Raw genomic sequence first — 25,795 nt, forward strand, 5'->3', positions numbered from 1 at the left:
CAAACAAACAATTATACAAACTGTGCTTCATCCTATTAGTTTGATGTTGAACTTACTGTTTAAAGGATTTCTGGATATTTCTGTTATAAGATTGTACTGACTTAACAGTTTTCCTGGTTATTATAATGTTGAACTTACTATTAAAGGACTTCTAGATATATTTGTTATAAGATTGTACTGTATTAACAGTTTTCCTGGTTATTATAATGTTGAACTTACTGTTTAAAGGATTTCTAGATATTTCTGTTATAAGATTGTACTGACTTGACAGTTTTCCTGGTTATTATAATGTTGAACTAACCGTTAAAGGACTTCTAGATATATTTGTTATAAGATTGTACTGTATTAACAGTTTTCCTGGTTATTATAATGTTGAACTTACTGTTTAAAGGATTTCTAGATATTTCTGTTATAAGATTGTACTGACTTGACAGTTTTCCTGGTTATTATAATGTTGAACTTACTATTAAAGGATTTCTAGATATTTATGTTATAAGATTGTACTGACTTAACAGTTTTCCTGGTTATTATAATGTTGAACTTACTATTAAAAGATTTCTAGATATTTCTGCTATAAGATTGTACTGACTTAACAGTTTTCCTGGTTATTATAATGTTGAACTTACTATTAAAGGACTTCTAGATATATTTGTTATAAGATTGTACTGTATTAACAGTTTTCCTGGTTATTATAATGTTGAACTTACTGTTTAAAGGATTTCTAGATATTTCTGTTATAAGATTGTACTGACTTGACAGTTTTCCTGGTTATTATAATGTTGAACTTACTATTAAAGGACTTCTAGATATATCTGTTATAAGATTGTACTGTATTAACAGTTTTCCTGGTTATTATAATGTTGAACTTACTGTTTAAAGGATTTCTGGATATTTCTGTTATAAGATTGTACTGACTTGACAGTTTTTCTGGTTATTACAATGTTGAACTTACTATTAAAGGACTTCTAGATATATCTGTTATAAGATTGTACTGTATTAACAGTTTTCCTGGTTATTATAATGTTGAACTTACTGTTTAAAGGATTTCTGGATATTTCTGTTATAAGATTGTACTGACTTAACAGTTTTCCTGGTTATTATAATGTTGAACTTACTATTAAAGGACTTCTAGATATATTTGTTATAAGATTGTACTGTATTAACAGTTTTCCTGGTTATTATAATGTTGAACTTACTGTTTAAAGGATTTCTAGATATTTCTGTTATAAGATTGTACTGACTTGACAGTTTTCCTGGTTATTATAATGTTGAACTAACTGTTAAAGGACTTCTAGATATATTTGTTATAAGATTGTACTGTATTAACAGTTTTCCTGGTTATTATAATGTTGAACTTACTGTTTAAAGGATTTCTAGATATTTCTGTTATAAGATTGTACTGACTTGACAGTTTTCCTGGTTATTATAATGTTGAACTTACTATTAAAAGATTTCTAGATATTTCTGCTATAAGATTGTACTAACTTAACAGTTTTCCTGGTTATTATAATGTTGAACTTACTATTAAAGGACTTCTAGATATATTTGTTATAAGATTGTACTGTATTAACAGTTTTCCTGGTTATTATAATGTTGAACTTACTGTTTAAAGGATTTCTAGATATTTCTGTTATAAGATTGTACTGACTTGACAGTTTTCCTGGTTATTATAATGTTGAACTAACTGTTAAAGGACTTCTAGATATATTTGTTATAAGATTGTACTGTATTAACAGTTTTCCTGGTTATTATAATGTTGAACTTACTGTTTAAAGGATTTCTGGATATTTCTGTTATAAGATTGTACTGACTCAACAGTTTTTTTGGTTATTATAATGTTGAACTTACTATTAAAAGACTTCTAGATATATCTGTTATAAGATTGTACTGTATTAACAGTTTTCCTGGTTATTACAATGTTGAACTTACTATTAAAGGATTTCTGGATATTTCTGTTATAAGATTGTACTGTATTAACAGTTTTCCTGGTTATTATAATGTTGAACTTACTATTAAAGGACTTCTAGATATATCTGTTATAAGATTGTACTGTATTAACAGTTTTCCTGGTTATTATAATGTTGAACTTACTGTTTAAAGGATTTCTGGATATTTCTGTTATAAGATTGTACTGACTTAACAGTTTTCCTGGTTATTATAATGTTGAACTTACTATTAAAAGACTTCTAGATATATCTGTTATAAGATTGTACTGACTTAACAGTTTTCCTGGTTATTATAATGTTGAACTGAGTATTAAAGGATTTCTGGATATTTCTGTTATAAGATTGTACTGACTTGACAGTTTTCCTGGTTATTATAATGTTGAACTTACTATTAAAGGATTTCTGGATATATCTGTTATAAGATTGTACTGACTTGACAGTTTTCCTGGTTATTATAATGTTGAACTTACTATTAAAGGACTTCTAGATATATCTGTTATAAGATTGTACTGTATTAACAGTTTTCCTGGTTATTATAATGTTGAACTTACTATTAAAAGATTTCTAGATATTTCTGCTATAAGATTGTACTGACTTAACAGTTTTCCTGGTTATTATAATGTTGAACTTACTATTAAAGGACTTCTAGATATATCTGTTATAAGATTGTACTGACTTGACAGTTTTCCTGGTTATTATAATGTTGAACTTACTATTAAAGGATTTCTGGATATATCTGTTATAAGATTGTACTGACTTGACAGTTTTCCTGGTTATTATAATGTTGAACTTACTATTAAAGGACTTCTAGATATATCTGTTATAAGATTGTACTGACTTAACAGTTTTCCTGGTTATTATAATGTTGAACTTACTATTAAAGGACTTCTAGATATATCTGTTATAAGATTGTACTGTATTAACAGTTTTCCTGGTTATTATAATGTTGAACTTACTATTAAAGGACTTCTAGATATTTCTGTTATAAGATTGTACTGTATTAACAGTTTTCCTGGTTATTATAATGTTGAACTTACTGTTTAAAGGATTTCTAGATATTTCTGTTATAAGATTGTACTGACTTGACAGTTTTCCTGGTTATTATAATGTTGAACTTACTATTAAAGGACTTCTAGATATATCTGTTATAAGATTGTACTGTATTAACAGTTTTCCTGGTTATTATAATGTTGAACTTACTGTTTAAAGGATTTCTGGATATTTCTGTTATAAGATTGTACTGACTTGACAGTTTTTCTGGTTATTACAATGTTGAACTTACTATTAAAGGACTTCTAGATATATCTGTTATAAGATTGTACTGTATTAACAGTTTTCCTGGTTATTATAATGTTGAACTTACTGTTTAAAGGATTTCTGGATATTTCTGTTATAAGATTGTACTGACTTAACAGTTTTCCTGGTTATTATAATGTTGAACTTACTATTAAAGGACTTCTAGATATATTTGTTATAAGATTGTACTGTATTAACAGTTTTCCTGGTTATTATAATGTTGAACTTACTGTTTAAAGGATTTCTAGATATTTCTGTTATAAGATTGTACTGACTTGACAGTTTTCCTGGTTATTATAATGTTGAACTAACTGTTAAAGGACTTCTAGATATATTTGTTATAAGATTGTACTGTATTAACAGTTTTCCTGGTTATTATAATGTTGAACTTACTGTTTAAAGGATTTCTAGATATTTCTGTTATAAGATTGTACTGACTTGACAGTTTTCCTGTTGAACTTACTATTAAAGATAATGTTGAACTTACTATTAAAAGATTTCTAGATATTTCTGCTATAAGATTGTACTGACTTAACAGTTTTCCTGGTTATTATAATGTTGAACTTACTATTAAAGGACTTCTAGATATATTTGTTATAAGATTGTACTGTATTAACAGTTTTCCTGGTTATTATAATGTTGAACTTACTGTTTAAAGGATTTCTAGATATTTCTGTTATAAGATTGTACTGACTTGACAGTTTTCCTGGTTATTATAATGTTGAACTTACTATTAAAGGATTTCTGGATATATCTGTTATAAGATTGTACTGACTTGACAGTTTTTCTGGTTATTATAATGTTGAACTTACTATTAAAGGACTTCTAGATATATCTGTTATAAGATTGTACTGTATTAACAGTTTTCCTGGTTATTATAATGTTGAACTTACTATTAAAAGATTTCTAGATATTTCTGCTATAAGATTGTACTGACTTAACAGTTTTCCTGGTTATTATAATGTTGAACTTACTATTAAAGGACTTCTAGATATATTTGTTATAAGATTGTACTGTATTAACAGTTTTCCTGGTTATTATAATGTTGAACTTACTGTTTAAAGGATTTCTAGATATTTCTGTTATAAGATTGTACTGACTTGACAGTTTTCCTGGTTATTATAATGTTGAACTTACTATTAAAGGATTTCTGGATATATCTGTTATAAGATTGTACTGACTTGACAGTTTTCCTGGTTATTATAATGTTGAACTTACTATTAAAGGACTTCTAGATATATCTGTTATAAGATTGTACTGTATTAACAGTTTTCCTGGTTATTATAATGTTGAACTTACTATTAAAAGATTTCTAGATATTTCTGCTATAAGATTGTACTGACTTAACAGTTTTCCTGGTTATTATAATGTTGAACTTACTATTAAAGGACTTCTAGATATATCTGTTATAAGATTGTACTGACTTGACAGTTTTCCTGGTTATTATAATGTTGAACTTACTATTAAAGGATTTCTGGATATATCTGTTATAAGATTGTACTGACTTGACAGTTTTCCTGGTTATTATAATGTTGAACTTACTATTAAAGGACTTCTAGATATATCTGTTATAAGATTGTACTGTATTAACAGTTTTCCTGGTTATTATAATGTTGAACTTACTATTAAAGGACTTCTAGATATTTCTGTTATAAGATTGTACTGACTTGACAGTTTTCCTGGTTATTATAATGTTGAACTTACTGTTTAAAAGACTTCTAGATATTTCTGTTATAAGATTGTACTGACTCAACAGTTTTCCTGGTTATTATAATGTTGAACTTACTATTAAAAGACTTCTAGATATATCTGTTATAAGATTGTACTGTATTAACAGTTTTCCTGGTTATTATAATGTTGAACTTACTATTAAAGGACTTCTAGATATATCTGTTATAAGATTGTACTGTATTAACAGTTTTCCTGGTTATTATAATGTTGAACTTACTGTTTAAAAGACTTCTAGATATATCTGTTATAAGATTGTACTGTATTAACAGTTTTCCTGGTTATTATAATGTTGAACTTACTGTTTAAAAGACTTCTAGATATATCTGTTATAAGATTGTACTGTATTAACAGTTTTCCTGGTTATTATAATGTTGAACTGAGTATTAAAGGACTTCTAGATATATCTGTTATAAGATTGTACTGACTTGACAGTTTTCCTGGTTATTATAATGTTGAACTTACTATTAAAGGACTTCTAGATATATCTGTTATAAGATTGTACTGTATTAACAGTTTTCCTGGTTATTATAATGTTGAACTTACTGTTTAAAGGACTTCTAGATTTATCTGTTATAAGATTGTACTGTATTAACAGTTTTCCTGGTTATTATAATGTTGAACTTACTATTAAAGGACTTCTAGATATATCTGTTATAAGATTGTACTGTATTAACAGTTTTCCTGGTTATTATAATGTTGAACTGAGTATTAAAGGACTTCTAGATATATCTGTTATAAGATTGTACTGACTTGACAGTTTTCCTGGTTATTATAATGTTGATCTTACTATTAAAGGACTTCTAGATATATCTGTTATAAGATTGTACTGTATTAACAGTTTTCCTGGTTATTATAATGTTGAACTGAGTATTAATATGTTTTGGAGATGTTACTGTTGTAATGTTCAACTCATCGTTAACAATGCTTGTTAAGTAAGATTGTTATAACATTGAAGTGATTGTTAACAGTTCTGCTGTTGGAATTTCATATTGACTGCTAACATATCAACTGAAACTCCTATTATACTTTGCTATTTTTTAAAAATTTAAATTTTTCATCTGAATATTTCTGTTGAAAGACATTGCTTCATCTGTGGTGCATACTTTATTCATTTTACCAAGAATAATAACAACTGTCTTAAATTTTTAAATATACTGCATAAATGTGAAATAATTATTTTTTATATTTATTTGACTTGACTAAATAAAATTAAATATCACCTTTTAGAAGTTTCAATATTTTGTATGTCTAGCTATTTCTTCTGAAATTTATTCTAACAGCAACATATTTTCTTTCTCTTTAGTTTGTTTATTGTAAAGAATCTAGTGCAGAATGAAGGGTTTTTTCCAAGATGTTATGACAGTATATCCATGAGAAACAGGTTTGTTGGAAAGTGTAACATTATTTTTAAACTAATGCCTCAATAACAGAAACAATTTGATTTTCTCTTTCTCTCATTTTTCATACATTCATTTTAATGTTATTTTCAAAATCAACATCAAAGAAATACCTAAAGGTGACTAATGTTTACAAACCAGGATGACAAGACCTTGTTCAAACATTGTATATTTGTAACTATATTAAACTTAAAGGTTTTCTCATTTATATCAGAACTTTATCTCAAACAAGATTTCTAATAATTGAACTTAATGTTTGGTCAACCTTTACTTAACTGAAAACATGTGATCAGTCTAATGCACCTTTTAAATTATTATTGTACTTTTCACTAGTTTGGTCAGCACAACACATCTTTTTGACTATTACATTACTGATGATAAATTTGGACAGTCTAGTTCTTCTCTTCAAACTTTACTGGTAGTGAGTTTGTTCAGTCTGGTGCTTCTCTTCAATCTTACTGGTACTGAGTATATTCAGTCTAGTGGTTCTCTTCAACCTTACTTGTAGTTAATTTGTTCAGTCTAGCACTCCTCTTCCTCCTTTACTAGTAGTGAGTACATTCAGTCTAGTGCTTCTCTTCAACCTTACCTGTAATTAATTTGTTCAGTCTAGCACTCCTCTACCTCCTTACTGGTAGTGAGTACATTCAGTCTAGTGCTCCCCTTCAACCTTACCTGCAGTTAATTTGTTCAGTCTAGCGCTCCTCTTCCTCCTTACTGGTAGTGAGTACATTCAGTCTAGTGCTTCTCTTCAACCTTACCTGTAGTTAATTTGTTCAGTCTAGCACTCCTCTTCCTCCTTACTGGTAGTGAGTACATTCAGTCTAGTGCTCCCCTTCAACCTTACCTGTAGTTAATTTGTTCAGTTTAGTGCTCCTCTTCCTCCTTACTAGTAGTGAGTACATTCAGTCTAGTGCTCCTCTTCAACCTTACTTGTAGTTAATTTGTTCAGTCTAGTGCTCCTCTTCCTCCTTACTAGTAGTGAGTACATTCAGTCTAGTGCTTCTCTTCAACCTTACTGGTAGTGAATTTGTTCAGTCTAGCTCTCCTCTTCCTCCTTACTGGTAGTGAGTACATTCAGTCTAGTGCTCCCCTTCAACCTTACCTGTAGTTAATTTGTTCAGTTTAGTGCTCCTCTTCCTCCTTACTGGTAGTGAGTACATTCAGTCTGGTACTCCCCTTCAACCTTACCTGTTGTTAATTTGTTCAGTCTAGTGCTCCTCTTCTTCCTTACTAGTAGTGAGTACATTCAGTCTAGTGCTTCTCTTCAACCTTACTGGTAGTGAGTACATTCAGTCTAGCTCTCCTCTTCCTCCTTACTGGTAGTGAGTACATTCAGTCTAGTGCTCCCCTTCAACCTTACCTGTAGTTACTTTGTTCAGTCTAGCGCTCCTCTTCCTCCTTACTGGTAGTGAGTACATTCAGTTTAGTGCTCCCCTTCAACCTTACTTGTAGTTAATTTGTTCAGTCTAGCACTCCTCTTCCTCCTTACTGGTAGTGAGTACATTCAGTCTTGTGCTTCTTTTCAACCTTACTTGTAGTTAATTTGTTCAGTCTAGCACTCCTCTACCTCCTTACTGGTAGTGAGTACATTCAGTCTAGTGCTTCTCTTCAACCTTACCTGTAGTTAATTTGTTCAGTCTAGTGCTCCTCTTCCTCCTTACTGGTAGTGAGTACATTCAGTCTAGTGCTTCTTTTCAACCTTACCTGTAGTTAATTTGTTCAGTCTAGCACTCCTCTACCTCCTTACTAGTAGTTAGTACATTCAGTCTAGTGCTCCTCTTCCTCCTTACTAGTAGTTAGTACATTCAGTCTAGTGCTTCTCTTCAACCTTACCTGTAGTTAATTTGTTCAGCCTAGTGCTCCTCTTCCTCCTTACTGGTAGTGAGTACATTCAGTCTAGTGCTTCTTTTCAACCTTACCTGTAGTTAATTTGTTCAGTCTAGTGCTTCTCTTCAAACTTACTGGTAGTGAATTTGTTCAGTCTAGTGCTCCCCTTCAACCTTACTTGTAGATAGATTGTTTAGCTTAGTGCTTCTCTTCAACTTTATTAGTAGTGAGTTTCTTCAGTCTAGTCGTTCTCTTCAACCTTACTGGTAGTGAGTTTCTTCAGTCTAGTGGTTCTCTTCAACCTTACTTGTAGTTAATTTGTTCAGTCTAGCACTCCTCTACCTCCTTACTGGTAGTGTCTTGTGTTTCAACCTTACTTGTTCAGTCTAGTGGTAGTGAGTCTTCAGTCTAGTGCAACCTTACCTGTAGTTAATTTGTTCAGTCTAGTGCTTCTCTTCCTCCTTACTAGTAGTGAGTACATTCAGTCTAGTGCTTCTCTTCAACCTTACCTGTAGTTAATTTGTTCAGTCTAGTGCTCCTCTTCCTCCTTACTAGTAGTGAGTACATTCAGTCTAGTGCTTCTCTTCAACCTTACCTGTAGTTAATTTGTTCAGCCTAGTGCTCCTCTTCCTCCTTACTAGTAGTGAGTACATTCAGTCTAGTGCTTCTTTTCAACCTTACCTGTAGTTAATTTGTTCAGTCTAGTGCTTCTCTTCAAACTTACTGGTAGTGAGTACATTCAGTCTAGTGCTTCTTTTCAACCTTACTTGTAGTTAATTTGTTCAGTCTAGCACTCCTCTACCTCCTTACTGGTAGTGAGTACATTCAGTCTAGTGCTTCTCTTCAACCTTACCTGTAGTTAATTTGTTCAGTCTAGTGCTCCTCTTCCTCCTTACTAGTAGTGAGTACATTCAGTCTAGTGCTTCTCTTCAACCTTACCTGTAGTTAATTTGTTCAGCCTAGTGCTCCTCTTCCTCCTTACTAGTAGTGAGTACATTCAGTCTAGTGCTTCTCTTCAACCTTACCTGTAGTTAATTTGTTCAGCCTAGTGCTCCTCTTCCTCCTTACTAGTAGTGAGTACATTCAGTCTAGTGCTTCTTTTCAACCTTACCTGTAGTTAATTTGTTCAGTCTAGTGCTTCTCTTCAAACTTACTGGTAGTGAATTTGTTCAGTCTAGTGCTCCCCTTCAACCTTACTTGTAGATAGATTGTTTAGCTTAGTGCTTCTCTTCAACTTTACTAGTAGTGAGTTTCTTCAGTCTAGTCGTTCTCTTCAACCTTACTGGTAGTGAGTTTCTTCAGTCTAGTGGTTCTCTTCAACCTTACTGGTAGTGTGTTTGTTCAGTCTAGTGGTTCTCTTCAACCTTACTGGTAGTGAGTTTCTTAAGTCTAGTGGTTTTCTTCAACTTTACTAGTAGTCTGTTTGTTCATTCTAGTGGTTCTCTTCAACCTTACTAGTAGTGAGTTTCTTCAGTCTAGTGGTTCTCTTCAACTTTACTAGTAGTGAGATTCTTCAGTCTAGTGATTTTCTTCAACCTTACTGGTAGTGAGATTCTTCAGTCTAGTGATTTTCTTCAACCTTACTGGTAGTGAGTTGCTTCAGTCTAGTGATTTTCTTCAACCTTACTGGTAGTGAGATTTGTTAGCTTAGTGCTTTTCTTAACCCTATTGATTGTTAGTATATTTAGTCTAGTGCTTCTCTTCGATCGTACTGATGGTGAGTATATTCAGTCTACTGATTCTTTTCAACTTTACTGGTAGTGAATTTGTTCAGTCTTGTGCTATAATTTCAAAAAACTCACAACCAGGACTGGTAAGGCCAACTTTAGGTGACTAACAGTGGTTTTTGAACTTACCTGTTAGTCTTCCTGGCATGTTATGATAATTACAGAGATGCCAAACATTACAATTTGAGCATAATCATTACAACTTTGGTGTATACATTACGACTATATGCTCATACAGACAAATATACGCCTTGTTGCAACTCCCAAATTATTATATATCATATAGGCCTATACAATAAAGTGATAAATTGTTCCCCCAGGGCTTGAAAGGGGTGAAAAGAAAATTTCTAGTGAGATACAAATAAATTTTAATAAATAAAATACATAGTCCAAAAGGCTACTTGCGATAATCATGTTTGTGCTTGAAATAATTAAAAATATTTGTATCTCCAATGTCTACCAATAGTTTGAGTGCGGTGCTTCTCCATACTGGGTATGTGGGAGAATCCATAGTTACATCATCAGTGCTTGTTAGCTAGTCAGCGCTTTCGTTGATGGGTATTTCTTGTTTTCTAAGTGGCATAGAAACACCAATGCAATCGTTCACAAGATGGAAAAAAGAGGCCTCGTTCACCAGATTGTCTTGTTTCTGGCAAATCTAAAAGGACTAAAACTGTGAAAGGTCTTTCTCTACAATCATTACGCTCAGTCATTTGAAATAGTTGGCATCTCTGTAATTACAATTATGCTACAGAAAGTCCTTTACAACTTGTATTTATTACTGTAGTTTTTCTCTTACTTCTATAGACTAGATGTAAACATTAGTTTTATGCTATTTATGTTGTTTTTAATTTCCTTTCATGAATTTTACTAAATTTACTTTAATCTTAGCTTTTTATCAGATGTTTGGTGCAGACAGCCCAGCTGCTTTGTACCGTAAAACACCAGACCATCCAACCAACCATTTCTGCATGCAAGGCTCTGTCACTTTTGGGGACTAAGCCCTTTGGGTTGTATACATACATGTTCTCTTCAGTGGACTTTGCAATTAAACCTTGTTTGGGATCCTTTAGACTTTCAAATTACTCTTCCATACTTCTCATATCCACAATCTGTATTGGTGGTTGAACAAGGACAAAACAACAATGGTACTAATACTTCCTCCACATCATCCTTATTTTTATCTGTTTACAGATTCTTATTTCCAAGGTTAGTGAGAGTAGGATCAGATTGTCTTACCAAATCAAAATCTTAAAGCTTCTGACAGTATGACTTGCTTTGGATAATTTTCTTTCTGAGGTATGGAACTGACATGTCATAATCCTTTCCCAAAATTCTATAGTTATGGCCTAATGAATCACTAAGGTATCGCCTATTTCCATAACCTTTGTCATTGATCATAAGAACTTTTATTGGGCCTATGAAGTGGTGATGAGGCTCAATGTGTGTCATGTTTAACCTTTTGTCTGATAATTTTTCAAGACCTATCCAGGTTTTATCCTTGGAATTGTCTCTTGACCCTCAGGTTTTTCAGGTGACTTTGCATTCATTAGGGTACTCCTCATCTTGAAGCTTTTGTCACTTTCCTCAGTTAACATGTTACCTTTTATTCACTGGCTGTGAATGTCCTCAGCTAGGACTGGACCTACAGGTATCTTTTTGGCTCAGCATGGCAGGTGGTTAGAGCACTCGACTCATAATCTCAGGGTCACAGTTTCAAACCCCTGTCTCACCAAATATGTTTGCTCTTTCAACTTTGGGGGCATTATAATGTGATAGTTAATCCCACTATTCATTGGTAAAAAGAGTACACAAGAGTTTGAGCTGGGTGGTGATGACTAGCTGCCTTTTTTCTAGTCTTATACTGCTAAATTAGGGACAGCCAGTCCACATGTAGCTTTGCACAAAATTAAAAAAGCAAACAAACTGGTACAGTTTGCTTTCATTTTGGATTTGTATACCTTCTTGTTGAGCGGTACTTCTGTCAGTATTCTTCCACTGCCTTTGCTTAAACCTTTTTCCATGTTTCACTTATCCCATGAGACTCATTTCCTACTCTTTTTAGCCTGTGGATGTTGTCAGGTATTTGCCACATTTGACACACTTTGTTCCATTACACATGTTTTCCTTATCCCAATCAACCTTTCCTGACCTAAAGTATGGTGTCTAATGAGGAGTATTCTTTCTTCTTGCCAATTTCAATCCAGTCAATTTCCCACTTTTATTCCAGGTCTGATCTGTGTACTGTACATTCTCTTTATTGTTACGTTGCCCACACAGCCTCCTTCTGTTGTTTCCATTCCTGTATTTTAATCTCTTGGTAACATTCTTCTATACATCACCTTTCTCCTTCTACCATAAGAAATTGATTTGGGTGATTAAATTGACATTCTTCCTGTTTCCATCTTCCCAAACTCTGTTCCAGGTTCTTAGCATTAGATCAGACACCTTGCTTTACTGTAGTGTCTCACCTTTGTCATCAACTAGAGGAAAGTCTTCAGTCATACATGTGGACTACATCTCATTAGTTCATCTTCTACTATCTTAATCAAATAATTGTGTTTTCCTCATTGGACACCATATACCTCCTGTTTTCATCTTTCATACTTTGATGTAGTTGTGACTGGATAAGTTATTTTTATCTCTATATATTTTTTTCTTCCAGTGGCAAGACCTATCTAGTTTTTAGGATCCTGCTCAGTTGTGAGCATTGCACATCTAGGTATACTTCCTATCTTGCTTGTAAAACCAAGATGTACAGCAACCAGTAACACACACTGTTGAGATGGAGTGTTACACAAGATTACTAGTAGGTTTTCTTCATGATATATATATTTCATAAATATGTCTGTTCTGGACTGTACTAACCCATGGACACACATGGGTAAAGCAGAAAGGAATAGCTGCCCATACCTTTAATATTGAACAAATCAAAGTGGTCTGTTTCTCAGTATAAGGTTTTCCTGGTTACTTATTGCAATGTCCCTGGTTTCGGCATTCCTATGGACTTGTCACACTATTTTATCTCCCCTTATTCTTTTAGTAAAGTGTGAGAGTCCTTGTCAGTTTCCAAGTCTGAGCTCCTGGGGTGGTGGACCATAGAGTAATCTTCCTGAATGTGATCATTTTAATTCAATAGAGAGTAACATGATTGTGTTCTGTTGATGTAGCTGATATTAATCTCCATTCATGGACTCCACCTCCATATGGTTGGTCCTGGAGATTGACACTGCACCCAACTTCTGTGTGGTTCTATCTGTAGAGTGAGGTTGCATATCTTTAATAGGAGAGATTCATTTCCATCTGGGGCCTGGAGGTTGATGTGCTCAAGCTTGTGTGTTTTCCTATCTGGAGGATGATGTAGTTTTAGAGTAGATCTGTCACATTGCACATCACCCATACTGTTGGTTGGTTTTTAGTTAGAACTGGACCAGTCAACATAAATCCTCACATTCCTAATTCAGTTTAGTAGTTTTGCTTCATGATCTTTACCTCCTCGTATGGATCCCAGAGGTTGATGTTGCACAAACCTGTGCTCCAGCTTCAGTAAGGTCCTTTCTGGAGAAAGATGATGTTTGCAGTGAAGGTTCTTTTGTGCCATCTCTGAGAGTTTTCCATATCTGAGGCTGATGTTGAGCAGTGAAATAGCAATCTGGTTGAGTTTGGTTTTATATGACCTGTCACATTAGCACGTCTCTTCATACCCTCATTTGGATGTTAGGTTTGTAAATGTATGGGAGATTGTGGATTTGTGCCTCTGCCTCATTTTGTAGATCAGTTTGAAAAGTATATACTTCTTTTATGCTTAATTTGAGGTGAAAGTGGTGTGGACCTAGAACAGATTGGATTTTATATTTTTGATGACTCTTGGTTTTGGACTGGAGTTGACCATGTTTTGATATTCTATCATTAGCAACCTAGGAATAGCTTAGTAGTTTAGGGTGTTAGACTGAGAATCAGAGTGTGCAAGTTCATGTTCATGCACTGTGAAAATGGATATGTTATACGAGTGTTGGTGAATTTTGCTGTTTGATGAAATGTGGTAGTGGATGCTGTTGATTAGTTGAAAATTCGAGATTACAAGTGTAGGTAGCCCTTGTGCAATTATCAAAAACAAAAATTTGGTAGTTTTTAAATTCTGTTTAGTATTTAAATTATATCGTTCTGCTATGATTTTACTATTGTTATTTATGTTATTTGTTTGTTTTTTCCATAGACTGGTTCTTTTAGATCTTGTGACAGAGGAACTGACCAATAAGAAAGAATCCGAGTCTGAACAGTTTAATGTACCTTCCTCTGCAGTAACACTTTGGAAAGAGAAATTTAAAAATGTAGCAATGAATATGTTGCAAACATGCACTAATAGCACACAGTTAGATCTGGTGAGTTTTGTTCATACGTCATTAATATCTAGAGAGTTGGTGCTTTTAACTATATGTTAATTTTACATATAATAATAGTGAAATTTGAAACATCCGCATCATAGATATACAATGTATAGATACAGTAGTACATTGGTGCTTTTAATTTAATGTTAATTTTACATATAATAGTGTGAATTAAAACATCCACATTGTAGATATACAATATATAGATACAGTAGTACATTGGTGCTTTTAACTATATGTTAATTTTACATATAATAATAGTGAAATTTGAAACATCCACATCATAGATATACAATGTATAGATACAGTAGTACATTGGTGCTTTTAATTTAATGTTAATTTTACATATAATAGTGTGAATTAAAACATTCACATTGTAGATATACAATGTATAGATACAGTAGTACATTGGTGCTTTTAATTTAATGTTAATTTTACATATAATAATAGTGAAATTTGAAACATCCACATCATAGATATACAATGTATAGATACAGTAGTACATTGGTGCTTTTAATTTAATGTTAATTTTACATATAATAGTGTGAATTAAAACATCCACATTGTAGTTATACAATGTATAGATACAGTAGTACATTGGTGCTTTTAATTTAATGTTAATTTTACATATAATAGTGTGAATTAAAACATCCACATTGTAGATATACAATGTATAGATACAGTAGTACATTGGTGCTTTTAATTTAATGTTAATTTTACATATAATAGTGTGAATTAAAACATCCACATTGTAGATATACAATGTATAGATACAGTAGTACATTGGTGCTTTTAATTTAATGTTAATTTTACATATAATAGTGTGAATTAAAACATCCACATTGTAGATATACAATGTATAGATACAGTAGTACATTGGTGCTTTTAATTTAATGTTAATTTTACATATAATAGTGTGAATTAAAACATCCACATTGTAGATATACAATGTATAGATACAGTAGTTCTTTGAGGCTTTTAACTATATGTTAATTTTACATATGATAACAGTGAAATTTTAAATGTTCACATTGTAGATATACAATGTATAGATACAGTAGTTCTTTGAGGCTTTTAACTGTATTTTAATTTTACATATGATAATAGTGAAATTTGAAATGTCCACATTGTAGATATACAATGTATAGATACAGTAGCTTGTTGGTGTTTTTAACTATATGTTAATTTTACATATAATAAATAATGACATTTGAAATGTCCACATTGTAGATATACAATGTGTAGATACAGTAGTATGTTGGTGCTTTTAACTATATATTAATTTTAGATATAATAATAATGTTATTTGAAACATCCACATTTTACAGATATACAAATAGTAAATTTCATACCAGTATTAAATATTCTGATATATGCTATTTTTTAATGTACAGATCTGTGTTGTTTTATCAGTGTCAGGTAGAAACAGTCTGCTATATTTCATATTTAACTGGTTTCTTAATCAGTCAGGTTTTGTGTCCCAATTTGACCAGAATAAATGTAGAAATTGTCTGCTAGATTTCAGGTTGAACCAATTCCATCATCTATCTGGTTTTACTTATCGAAGCTCATCATCCGGGTCCATCATCTGTTCATCATCACACATTTGAACATCACTTGTTTCACTATCTCCTAAGCTACCTGAATAAAGCACATCAATCTTACTTGTATAGTAATCAGGTTACATCTGACCACTGTAGTGTTGCAGGTTCAGTCACAACAGTTGTCGTACATTAGGCATCTTGATGGTTACTGAGTGTAAAACATTTATCAACATTAGGTGGGATGTTATTAAATATATTTCAACTCACTTTCCTCCCATACGTCACACTTGGGATAGGTTTGTCATAGCTGCAGTGTCAAAAAGTTGTAGCACTTGCAAATATATGTCTCAGCCATAGAGGAAGGGTTACATTTAGGTTTTAAATTTATCGATGATTTTAAACACTTACCTGAAATAAATTATGCTGATACCTAAATTATGAAGATGTTCAAATTTACTTTAATATTTAGCAAGGATGGTAGAATTATTAAGTATGCTGACTGAAATTAAGTAGGTTATATTATTTTTATATAAATGAAGTCTTGGTTGTGAACATTAATCAGCTGTGTAGTTTAGAAATTTTTATGTTTTACTGTGTACTTAGGAGCCATTGGAAGTTGAGAAAATACTGAATGTTTTATGCCTAATTTCTGTACTACCAGCACTGAATGATGACTTGAAACAAGATTATGAGTTGATTGAGAGTTTAGTTGGTAAGAGATTTCTTTAGATTATTTTATGAACATATTCATAAGCTCCGAATTCATGAAACTGTCTTGTTCAACTTTGTTTTCATCTATGAATTGCTCAAGACGAGGAATACTGATTCAGTATGGGTGTGGGTTTCAAGTAGTAAAAGGTCTTTATACAGAGCATGATATTTAATATTATGCTTCACAAACTCTGTCATTCTGCACGTTGGTGTATAGTGACTTTATTCTCTACCTTCTTTAAACCACAATTATTTCTAAAATGTGTTACAGGGATGTAGACAGTGCTAATAGAATGATAAATAAACTACATTCAATTAGTAAAGCCTGATGCATGTCTATTACATTGTAGAACTAACAAAGTATGACACTAGTTTCTTTAAAAGATTGTTGTTATTAATTCCATTGAGTGTGATATTTGGTTATTCATATTATATGAATATATAATATATTTATTAAAATGAAATACATGTAAAATTTGAAGTGCTTTTATTGAATACAACTCAGAGAAAATAAATTTAATAACATTCATTATTCTTGTAAGAAATTTTAATTAATTGAAGATAAATGCATGATAATACATTAATACTTGGTTTTATTATATATCCTCCCAAGGAGATGGCTGAGCTCTAAGTTAGAGAGCTTATAATAGTAAATATTGAAGTTTGATTCCTGCAGTGGATGGATCACAGATAGCACATTGTGTAGCTCGTGTTTAACGTTAAGCAATCAGCTGTTAAATGTTTTTGAAATGAAAAATACAATGATTATAAATACAGTAATTATTATTCCTTTTAAACTATAAACCAGTATATGTTTTTAATTTGCTCTTTATTTCTCTTCTTAGACACTCTTAAAAGCATCCACCTACTGGGGAAGACTGGTACTAACTATTTCACACCCATTCAGAGTCTGCATGAAATTAATAACTGTAGTCTTTCTATTCAGACACATCCTGCATACGGATTCAAGAAGAATTTGATTCGTTTGATAGGAAACGTGTGTTATGAGTGCCAGAAAAACCAAGATATGGTGTGTATGATTAATTACTTACAAATTTTTTTACTTCTACAGAATTGGGAAGCCTTATTACTAAATATGAAGAAACCTTACGTCAGTTAAATTAGTTATGTACATGTCCACAAAATTAGGGAACCTCATTAGTGAATGTAAATTAACCTTATTTTAATTAAATTAATTATACATGTCCACAGAATTAAAAAACCTCATTAATAAATGTCAAGAGCACTTGTATCAGTTAAATTATACAAAAAACTTGGTTTATAAATTTAGAAAAGAAATGAACAAAGCATAGCTAAATAATTTCAATGTTTGATCAGAGTTTCAAGTTATTTTCAGGTTAGAAACTTAGATGGCATCCCATTGATATTAGACTGCTGTAACCTAGATGCACGAAATCCTTGTATCCTTTTAAAACATTTCAAAAGTATTTTTGTCATAAAAATTAGTCTTTTTTGATTGCTGATATTAGTAGTTTGTTTTCAAGATTTTTAAAATAGCATCAACTTGAAACATAGTTATTTTCACAGTTTTAAGTGACAAACAGATGTATTTTCCCAGTTTTATGTAACAAACACAGAGTTATTTTGTCAGTGTTAAGTAACAAACATAGAATTATTTTATCTGTTCTAAATAAGTTATTTTCCCAGTTTTAAATAACAAACAGAATTACTTTCCAAGTTTTAAGTATAAATTATTTTCGCACTTTTGAATATCCCTTGGTGTGGATTCCTGTACGTGGTGAGGGGACCTCCCAAGGAAGGTTCTGTTCTTTCGGTTTACCTCTTCTGGGATCTAAACATCCACCCACGTGTTTGCCGTGCATGGCGACCCGTGAAGGGGAGGAGAGGATCCTGATGGTTGAGGGGTCCAACACTAACACACCACTTTGGCCTTGAATTCCTGGAGACGGGCGGCCTTTGGGTGGCCCCCTTGACACAATTGGCTGGTCCACTTGGGCTAGAGTCAACCAAGTAACAGTGTTGGAAGTTCTCAATGGGTGTTGTGGACATTGTGTCTGATGCTGGTGTTTGGGTATAGAGCTCACGAAACCCTGGCGTTGCTGCAGTGTCCTTGCATGACATTTAGTGCGTCCCCTCGTATGGCTCCATGGTGGGAGGGGTCAGTGGGTACTGAAATTTTCCTTTTCTCCTATGGATCCTCCTACAAAAAATTTAAATAAAATAGTGAAAAAACAGTCAATAGGTAAACGACCACGTCTTGAAGACCGAGCAGCAATCTTCAACATCTGTAACACCTGTACCTCATTTTCTTATATTACATTCTCTAGGGCAAAACCTTTAGGGCAAATTTCCCCCTTTTTTATTCAGAAGGGACTAGAGGGACTTGCTGGCTCTCCAAAGTCAGTAAAGAAGCTTCGATCTGGAAACATATTGGTTGAAACATCCACATCCCAACACAGTGAACTCCTCTTGAATTCAAAGGCAATTGAGGATGCACCTATTGAGGTTACCCCTCATGCTACCTTGAATTCATCACCAAGTTAGAGATTCTAACTGGTCTCTCCACTCAAGGAGTTTCTGCACTCGCAAAGATGGAATTACACTGCCGACAAATATCCTCGTTTTGACATTTACATCACCACGTGCACCTGCCACCATCAAGGCAGGTTATATAATTTGCAGGATACGGCTGTACATTCCAAACCCCCTTTGATGTTTCCAATGTCAGAGGTTCGGCCACTCAAAGACATCTTGTCGTGGTTCTCTGACATGTGCTCGTTGTGGTGGCAAGAACCACGATGTCTATAAGTGTGACACGAACCCACATTGTGTCAACTGCAATGGTTCTCACCCTTCCTACTTTCCTTCTTGCCCAACATGGTTGGAGTAAAAAGAGGTGCAGCGTTTGAAAACGACCCATAACATTAGTTATCCTGAGGCTCAGAAATTGCTGTCCGCCACTCCATCTCGGACATATGCTGCTGCACTTCATTCCCCAACTACAGTGGGAGTGCAGACAGATCTCTCTGTGCTTCCAAGAGAATCGTTTTCAAAACAAATGAAAAGCCTTTTGACCTCCATGGTTAAAAAGGTTGATGAATTGACTTCCACACCCATCTCTGTTCCTCCTATACATTCCAACAAACCTCAAGATCCACATCCTTCGGTTTCAAACACAGGCATTTCTTCTGATACATCTTTTTCTCCCACCCCAAGATGCATAACAATCATTCATTTGCATCCTCAGTCACTGGAATCCCCTTCCAACAACAAAGACCTGCCCAATCGACCCAGGGCAGGATCCATGGAGGTAGATAGACCTCCTCCAAATAAGGACAGTAAGGAAAAAAGAGGTGGTCGTAAACAGAAGGGTTCTCCAGCCACTTTGCCCACCCATTATTAAAAATGGCCACCTTGATACAATGGAACTGTCGAGGTTTACGTTCTAATCTGGATTATATCAAAACACTGATTGCTTCCAACCATTCTGTATGTCTTTCCTTACAAGAAACATTTCTAAAACCTGCTGATACAGTCACCATTCGGCAGTTTTCTCTGTACAGAAATGGCAGGCTGTGTGATGGACGAGTGCATGGAGGGGTGGCACTATTGGTTGATCAGCATCTGCCCACCCTGTCTTTGTCACTCAACACACCCTTGGAGGCCGTAGCCATCCGTGTTTCCTTGGGTCATACCATCACTGTTTGTTCTCTCTACCTGTCCCCTGGAGAGACATATGATCAATCAGATCTTGATGCTCTCATTGAACAGTTGCCATCTCCATTTCTAATCCTGGGGGACTTTAATGGACATCATCCCCTCTGGGGAAGTGCTGTTATTGACAGGAGGGGTCGCTCTGTAGAGGGTATGCTCTCTGATCACAATCTTTCTCTTTTCAATACTGGTTCTCCCACTTATTTTCACTCGCCCAGTCAGTCCTTTACCGCTATTGATCTCTCAGTTTGCTCCCCTTCATTATTCTCCCATTTTTCATGGAGGATTGACAATAATCCACTAGGCAGTGATCATTTTCCTATACTTTTGAGAGAGACTGGCCGTGGTCGATGCCACCCTACCCGTGTGTCCCAGTGGAAGCTGGATTAAACAGACTGGTCCACTTTCACTGCCATCGTGAATCGGCCATCAATAGACGTCTGTGTGGCAGTGGTAACTGACTGTATTATACAAGCAGCTGCTCAGTGTATTCCTAAAACCTCGACACATTTTCTACAATATCCTCGTCCATGGTGGAATCCTGCTTGCCACTTTGCACGGAAGGCTCAAAAACGGGTCTGGGATACTTGCCGTAGATATCCCATACTTTCGAACTGCATCGCTTTCCAATGGGCTCATGCACATGCTAGGTGGGTAAGACATCAAAGCCAGAAGAAATCTTGGATTACGTTCACAACTAGCATATCTTCTACCACCAGTTCCAAGGTCATATGGGACAGGATTTGAAAGGTCAGTGGGCACTACAATTCTGCCCCCCTCTCGATCTTACTCTCTGATGGCCAAGAGGAAGCTGATGTCTGGAGCATTGCTGATACTCTAGGTGAAAGCTTTTGCCAGGTATCTAGCTCTTCTGCTTGTTCCTCCACCTTCTTGGCCATCAAGACTCGGGCAGGGCGTTCACCTCTTTCCTTTTGAACTGACTGTCTCTTTGACCATAATTGTCCCTTTACACTGGTGGAACTGAAAATGGCCCTTCATCAGTCTGGCAGTACATCTGTTGGACCTGATGATGTACACTATGACATTATTTATAAAATACAATGTGATAACTGCCACAACTTCTATATTGGAGAAACAAGTAGAAAAATGGAAACTAGATTCACAGAACACAAAAAGTCACCTTGACACGTGTTCAAACACTGCAAATCAAATAAATACAACATAACCATAGAAAACACCCAAATACTAAATAAAGAAACAAATATAAACGAATGCACAATTAAAGAAGCCTTACTTATACAACAACTCAAGCCCAAAATGAACCAAATAAAAGGAACACCTTTACAGCTATATTAATAAATATAATCAAACATCTAAGTATGCCCTTTACATTCCTACACTGAATTACACAACCACCTTCAAACATGCAGTCAGCTATTGGTCAGTTACCTCTTTCTTTGTTAACCTGACAATGACTGAAGAAGGTTGAAACGTTGTTCGCTCCTCTAGTGTTTTCTCTACCAGCTGTTTTTACATATATATTTTTCTCTACAACTGGGTTTTCTCGTCATTATGGATTAGTTATTTTCTCAGTTTTAAATAACAAATAAAGTTATTTTCTCAGTTTTAAGAAGCAAACAGAATTATTTTCCCAGGTTTAAGTAACAAACATAGTTATTTTTTCTGTTTTAAGTAACAAACAGTTATTTTCCCAGTTTTAAGTAGCAAGCAAAGAGCTATTTTCTCAGTTTTGAGTAACAAACATAGAGCTATTTTCTTAGTTTTGAGTAACAATGATAGAGTTATGCCACAACTCTATACAAAGTAATTTGTAACATTTCATGTATCATATTTGTCTATTCATCTTGTGTATGAGACAGGTCTGTGTTAAATGTTTTCAGACAATGAAAGTGTGTGTGATATATGATGAAACACTGTGTTGTTTGAGTGTAAGATGTATTTACATAATAATAAAGTGTAAGTTTAATATGGTACAGTTGAGATACCATGAATGAACTGTTCATTATCTTTGTGACAGGTAAAATAAACGACAGTATATGAGTGGAAAATTGACAAGCTGTAACAGATCTAAGAATTTTAGTTTGTACACATTTCACTTACTGTTTTAGTATCTTGAGATGGCACTTATAGTAATAAACAAAGTTTTTTTTTCCTGACCAGAAATGCTCAGATATTTTACAATGGTCTGTTTTTGCTTTACGAAATCTACTGAACAAAAACAAAGAAAATCAAAAGTTGGTAGCCAATATGTCAGCTGCTGGGGTTCCTGTTAGAAGTGATATTCTGACTGAACTTGGACATATCATGAAACCAATAACTTAGTATTTCTCTGGAGTTGAGAAGTTTTAGTAAATGTTGAAGGAAAAGAAAATCAATTTATTCATCATATTAACATTTCTCTAAATACATTATTAACCACCAGGGCCATATTAATATTCTGAATTATATAAAAAGCTTGTTATATTAATTTTGTACTGAAGGGTATTCTCTAACCTTTGTGATAAATGTACATCTTTAGTGCAATAGATAAGTGATTGAAGTCATAAGACGTGTTGTTGTGGCTTTCAATTAATTTGGACAATGTTATCCTCACCTAAGTTCTCAAACACTGTAAGTTGGAACAACAGCAATTCTGGTATCTCTTGACTGTCATAAACCAGTTTTGTATAATAGGTGGCTAAGCTGAATGAAGTAAAATTCCTTATCTAAAAATTGTTAAAAGTTAAACAAGAAAACTTGATTTTATGTTTATATGAAACTTGTTTAAAGTACATAAAAGTTTTCACTTTGTTTTCTCACACTAATTACTGTATAATTTACAATACGTTTGAAAGAACAAATGTGTAAACAAAGCTCTTGAAAAAGTTGATAATATAAATTTTAAAATGTATATTAAAATAGCAACATAAACAAAAGACTCTTTTAAACTGGTAAGTATTGTACAGTTACTGTAATTGTTGTTTTGTTGGCGAGTTCTTTTAAATTATCTGATGAAAACAATTCAATGTCTAGTCCACATATTAATAACAAATTAGTTTTGTTTCCTCCTTAAAGTTTCCTTACAGGCTTGTTTACTTTGTAAGTTGTTGTAGGCTTACATTTACAGCTATGCTATTTGAACATAAAAATCAACATATTTGTACAATATAACACAATATGTGCGCTAGCTAACACATGACGTGTTCATTTAATCATCTGGAAGAAAAATCTTAATGCTTCACTGCAAGCTCACCTATATTTATAATATACTCTTCAAGAAAAGAAACGCAAAAGGGATATTTTTGTTATTTTAAAGAGAAATATATGTAATAACGTTACAAGCTCAGAGTATGTGATGTTACACGTGTTAAGGCACTGATTGTCAGACCAAAATGACAATAAATGTTGTGCACTTTGAAAACGGAGGAAAACAACGGATTTTTCGCCAAACTAGCATTCGTGTCCAATAAATTTGTTTGAGAGATCTGCATGTTCTGCAAGTGCAACATGTGCAAAATCCCTATAAAAGTGATGGGTTCTCGGTTTCCATAGCTCAGTGTTAAGCCACCGACACGCAATACAGTTACGCCAAGACTGACTGAAGCACAACGCCATTGGTTGCTTGGAAGCAGGCGAATCTCTATCAGATGTTGCCAGAGCTGTGAATGTCCACCCAAGCACCATCACAAGGCTATGGAATCGTCACCAACAACATGGATCAACTCGTGACCGTCCACGATCTGGCAGATCTCGTGTGACCACGCCTGCACAAGATCGCTACATCCGGTTACGTCACCTCGGGATAGGACCACCACTGCGACGTCTACTGCCTCAACCATACCAGGGCTGCGTAGGATTTTCGATCAGACCGTACGCAACCGTCAACGAGATTCTTAGGCCCCATGTGCAACCCATCATGGTGAACGTCAACGACGTTTTTCAACATGACAACGCCCGTCCTCACACAGCCCGACTCGCCACTGTCTTCTTGAGACACCACAACATCAACGTTCTTCCCTGGCCCTCCAGATCACCTGATTTAAACCCCATCGAACATCTTTGGGACGAGTTGGGCCGACGTCTGCGACGGCGACAACCTCAACCGCAGACTCTACCTCAGCTTGCAGCAGCTTTGCAGGCTGAGTGGACAGCCATTCCACAGGATGTGATTCGTCATCTCATCGCTTCCATGGGCAGGAGATGCCAAGCAGTTATTGATGCTCACGGGGGGGGCATACTCGTTATTGACGTTGAGTGACGTTAAACTTCAACTAGTGAGCGTGGACTTCCCCTTTGCAGACTTTAGATGTTCAGCAGTGAATGTGCACATTTTTTTTAAATGTCATACAGACTACCCGGAATAAACTTGTTAACAATATGTCTCAAATTTTGCCTTTTGCGTTTCTTTTTTTGAAGAGTATATAATCTTTGTTGTACATGTTTTGTAAACTCTAGTTTTTCGTGGGCAATTTGGATTTAATTTTCTAAGCCTACACTCGTAAGCTTGCTTTATCTTAACCTCACGCCCTTTCTAGCCAACATCAAAATTCAAACATTAAAAACATAGTTTATAACACTATATAGCATTTTATCTGTCAGTTGGAATGACAAAACAGGCCTAACTGATAGTGATATAAGACCAGATATTCAATATCGATTAATGTGGACAAGAAACAGAAACTACGGTAACTGAGCATCATCAGACATAGTGTATCTTGAAGAAACTGATAACAGATGAATGATAGTTGTGACAGATTTATTATAATATCTATTATAATACTGATGTTTAAATTAAATTTATATTTAAGAATGTACATAATTTGTACTGTTAAATCTATATTGCAAAATTCCTGCTTATCTATATTGCTACACAAGCTAAAATTTCTAAAAACTCTCCTTTAACCAATGCGACAAGCCAAGATACTGTATATACTACAGGGTGTTCGGAAAGTCACTGTGCACTTATATATTTATTAACAGACATGTTTCAATATAGAATACAGGAGATACATGTGAATGACAATTGTAAACAATGTTGACAGTGACCCCAGTTGGCATCAATACAGGCCTGGATCCTTCTTATTTTGTTTCTAAACACCGCCATCAGTTGCTGGCTTGAAATAGCCTGAATAAAATATGATTACAAAACTGCACAGTGACTTTCCGAACACCGTGTATTAGTCTGCTGTTGTTGGGGTGCTATAAACTTGGGAAGCTATAACGGTTTTGAGAATACATTTATAACTTGTGTTTAACGCTTACTAATTAGAAACTTCAGTTATTTAATCAGGAACGTTTATAAATTTTGAACATTACAAACCATTTAACTTCAGTGGTAGAAAAGACTGTGTGTAGCTGGAGAAAAAAAAAAAAAGTAGAGCTAGCTGGCTCTCTGCTAAATCATTTGTATGTATATCAATTTGAAATTAATTCGTTCATCGTGAATCTTCATAAGGTATCAAGAAAGTTCCAGACTCAGTATTTTTGTACGTTTGTACATAGATTATAATAACCGCTGTTGTATATTGTGTTATTATCTATATATTAAAATGTATTTAAAAAAGTAAA

General features: G+C 34.0%; 1 protein-coding gene across 3 annotated transcripts in view; it reads left to right on the plus strand.

Moving 5' to 3' along the window:
• The window catches only part of LOC143241665 (ataxin-10), a 46,094-nt gene extending 20,299 nt beyond the window's left edge, over positions 1-25,795 (plus strand). Inside the window, exons 6-11 of one of the 3 annotated variants that reach the window (XM_076484892.1) lie at positions 6,277-6,354; positions 14,144-14,309; positions 16,463-16,571; positions 17,416-17,600; positions 17,928-17,991; positions 22,419-25,795. In XM_076484892.1, the coding sequence (XP_076341007.1) occupies positions 6,277-6,354; positions 14,144-14,309; positions 16,463-16,571; positions 17,416-17,600; positions 17,928-17,991; positions 22,419-22,570 (754 nt within the window). In that variant the 3' untranslated portion in view covers positions 22,571-25,795. Of the gene's footprint in view, positions 1-6,276; positions 6,355-14,143; positions 14,310-16,462; positions 16,572-17,415; positions 17,992-22,408 lie in introns of all 3 variants that reach the window. The other 2 variants (XR_013022250.1, XM_076484893.1) reach the window with 2 other exon arrangements.

The sequence above is a fragment of the Tachypleus tridentatus genome, unplaced genomic scaffold, assembly GCF_004210375.1.
Source record: "Tachypleus tridentatus isolate NWPU-2018 unplaced genomic scaffold, ASM421037v1 Hic_cluster_1, whole genome shotgun sequence".
Taxonomy (NCBI): domain Eukaryota; kingdom Metazoa; phylum Arthropoda; class Merostomata; order Xiphosura; family Limulidae; genus Tachypleus; species Tachypleus tridentatus.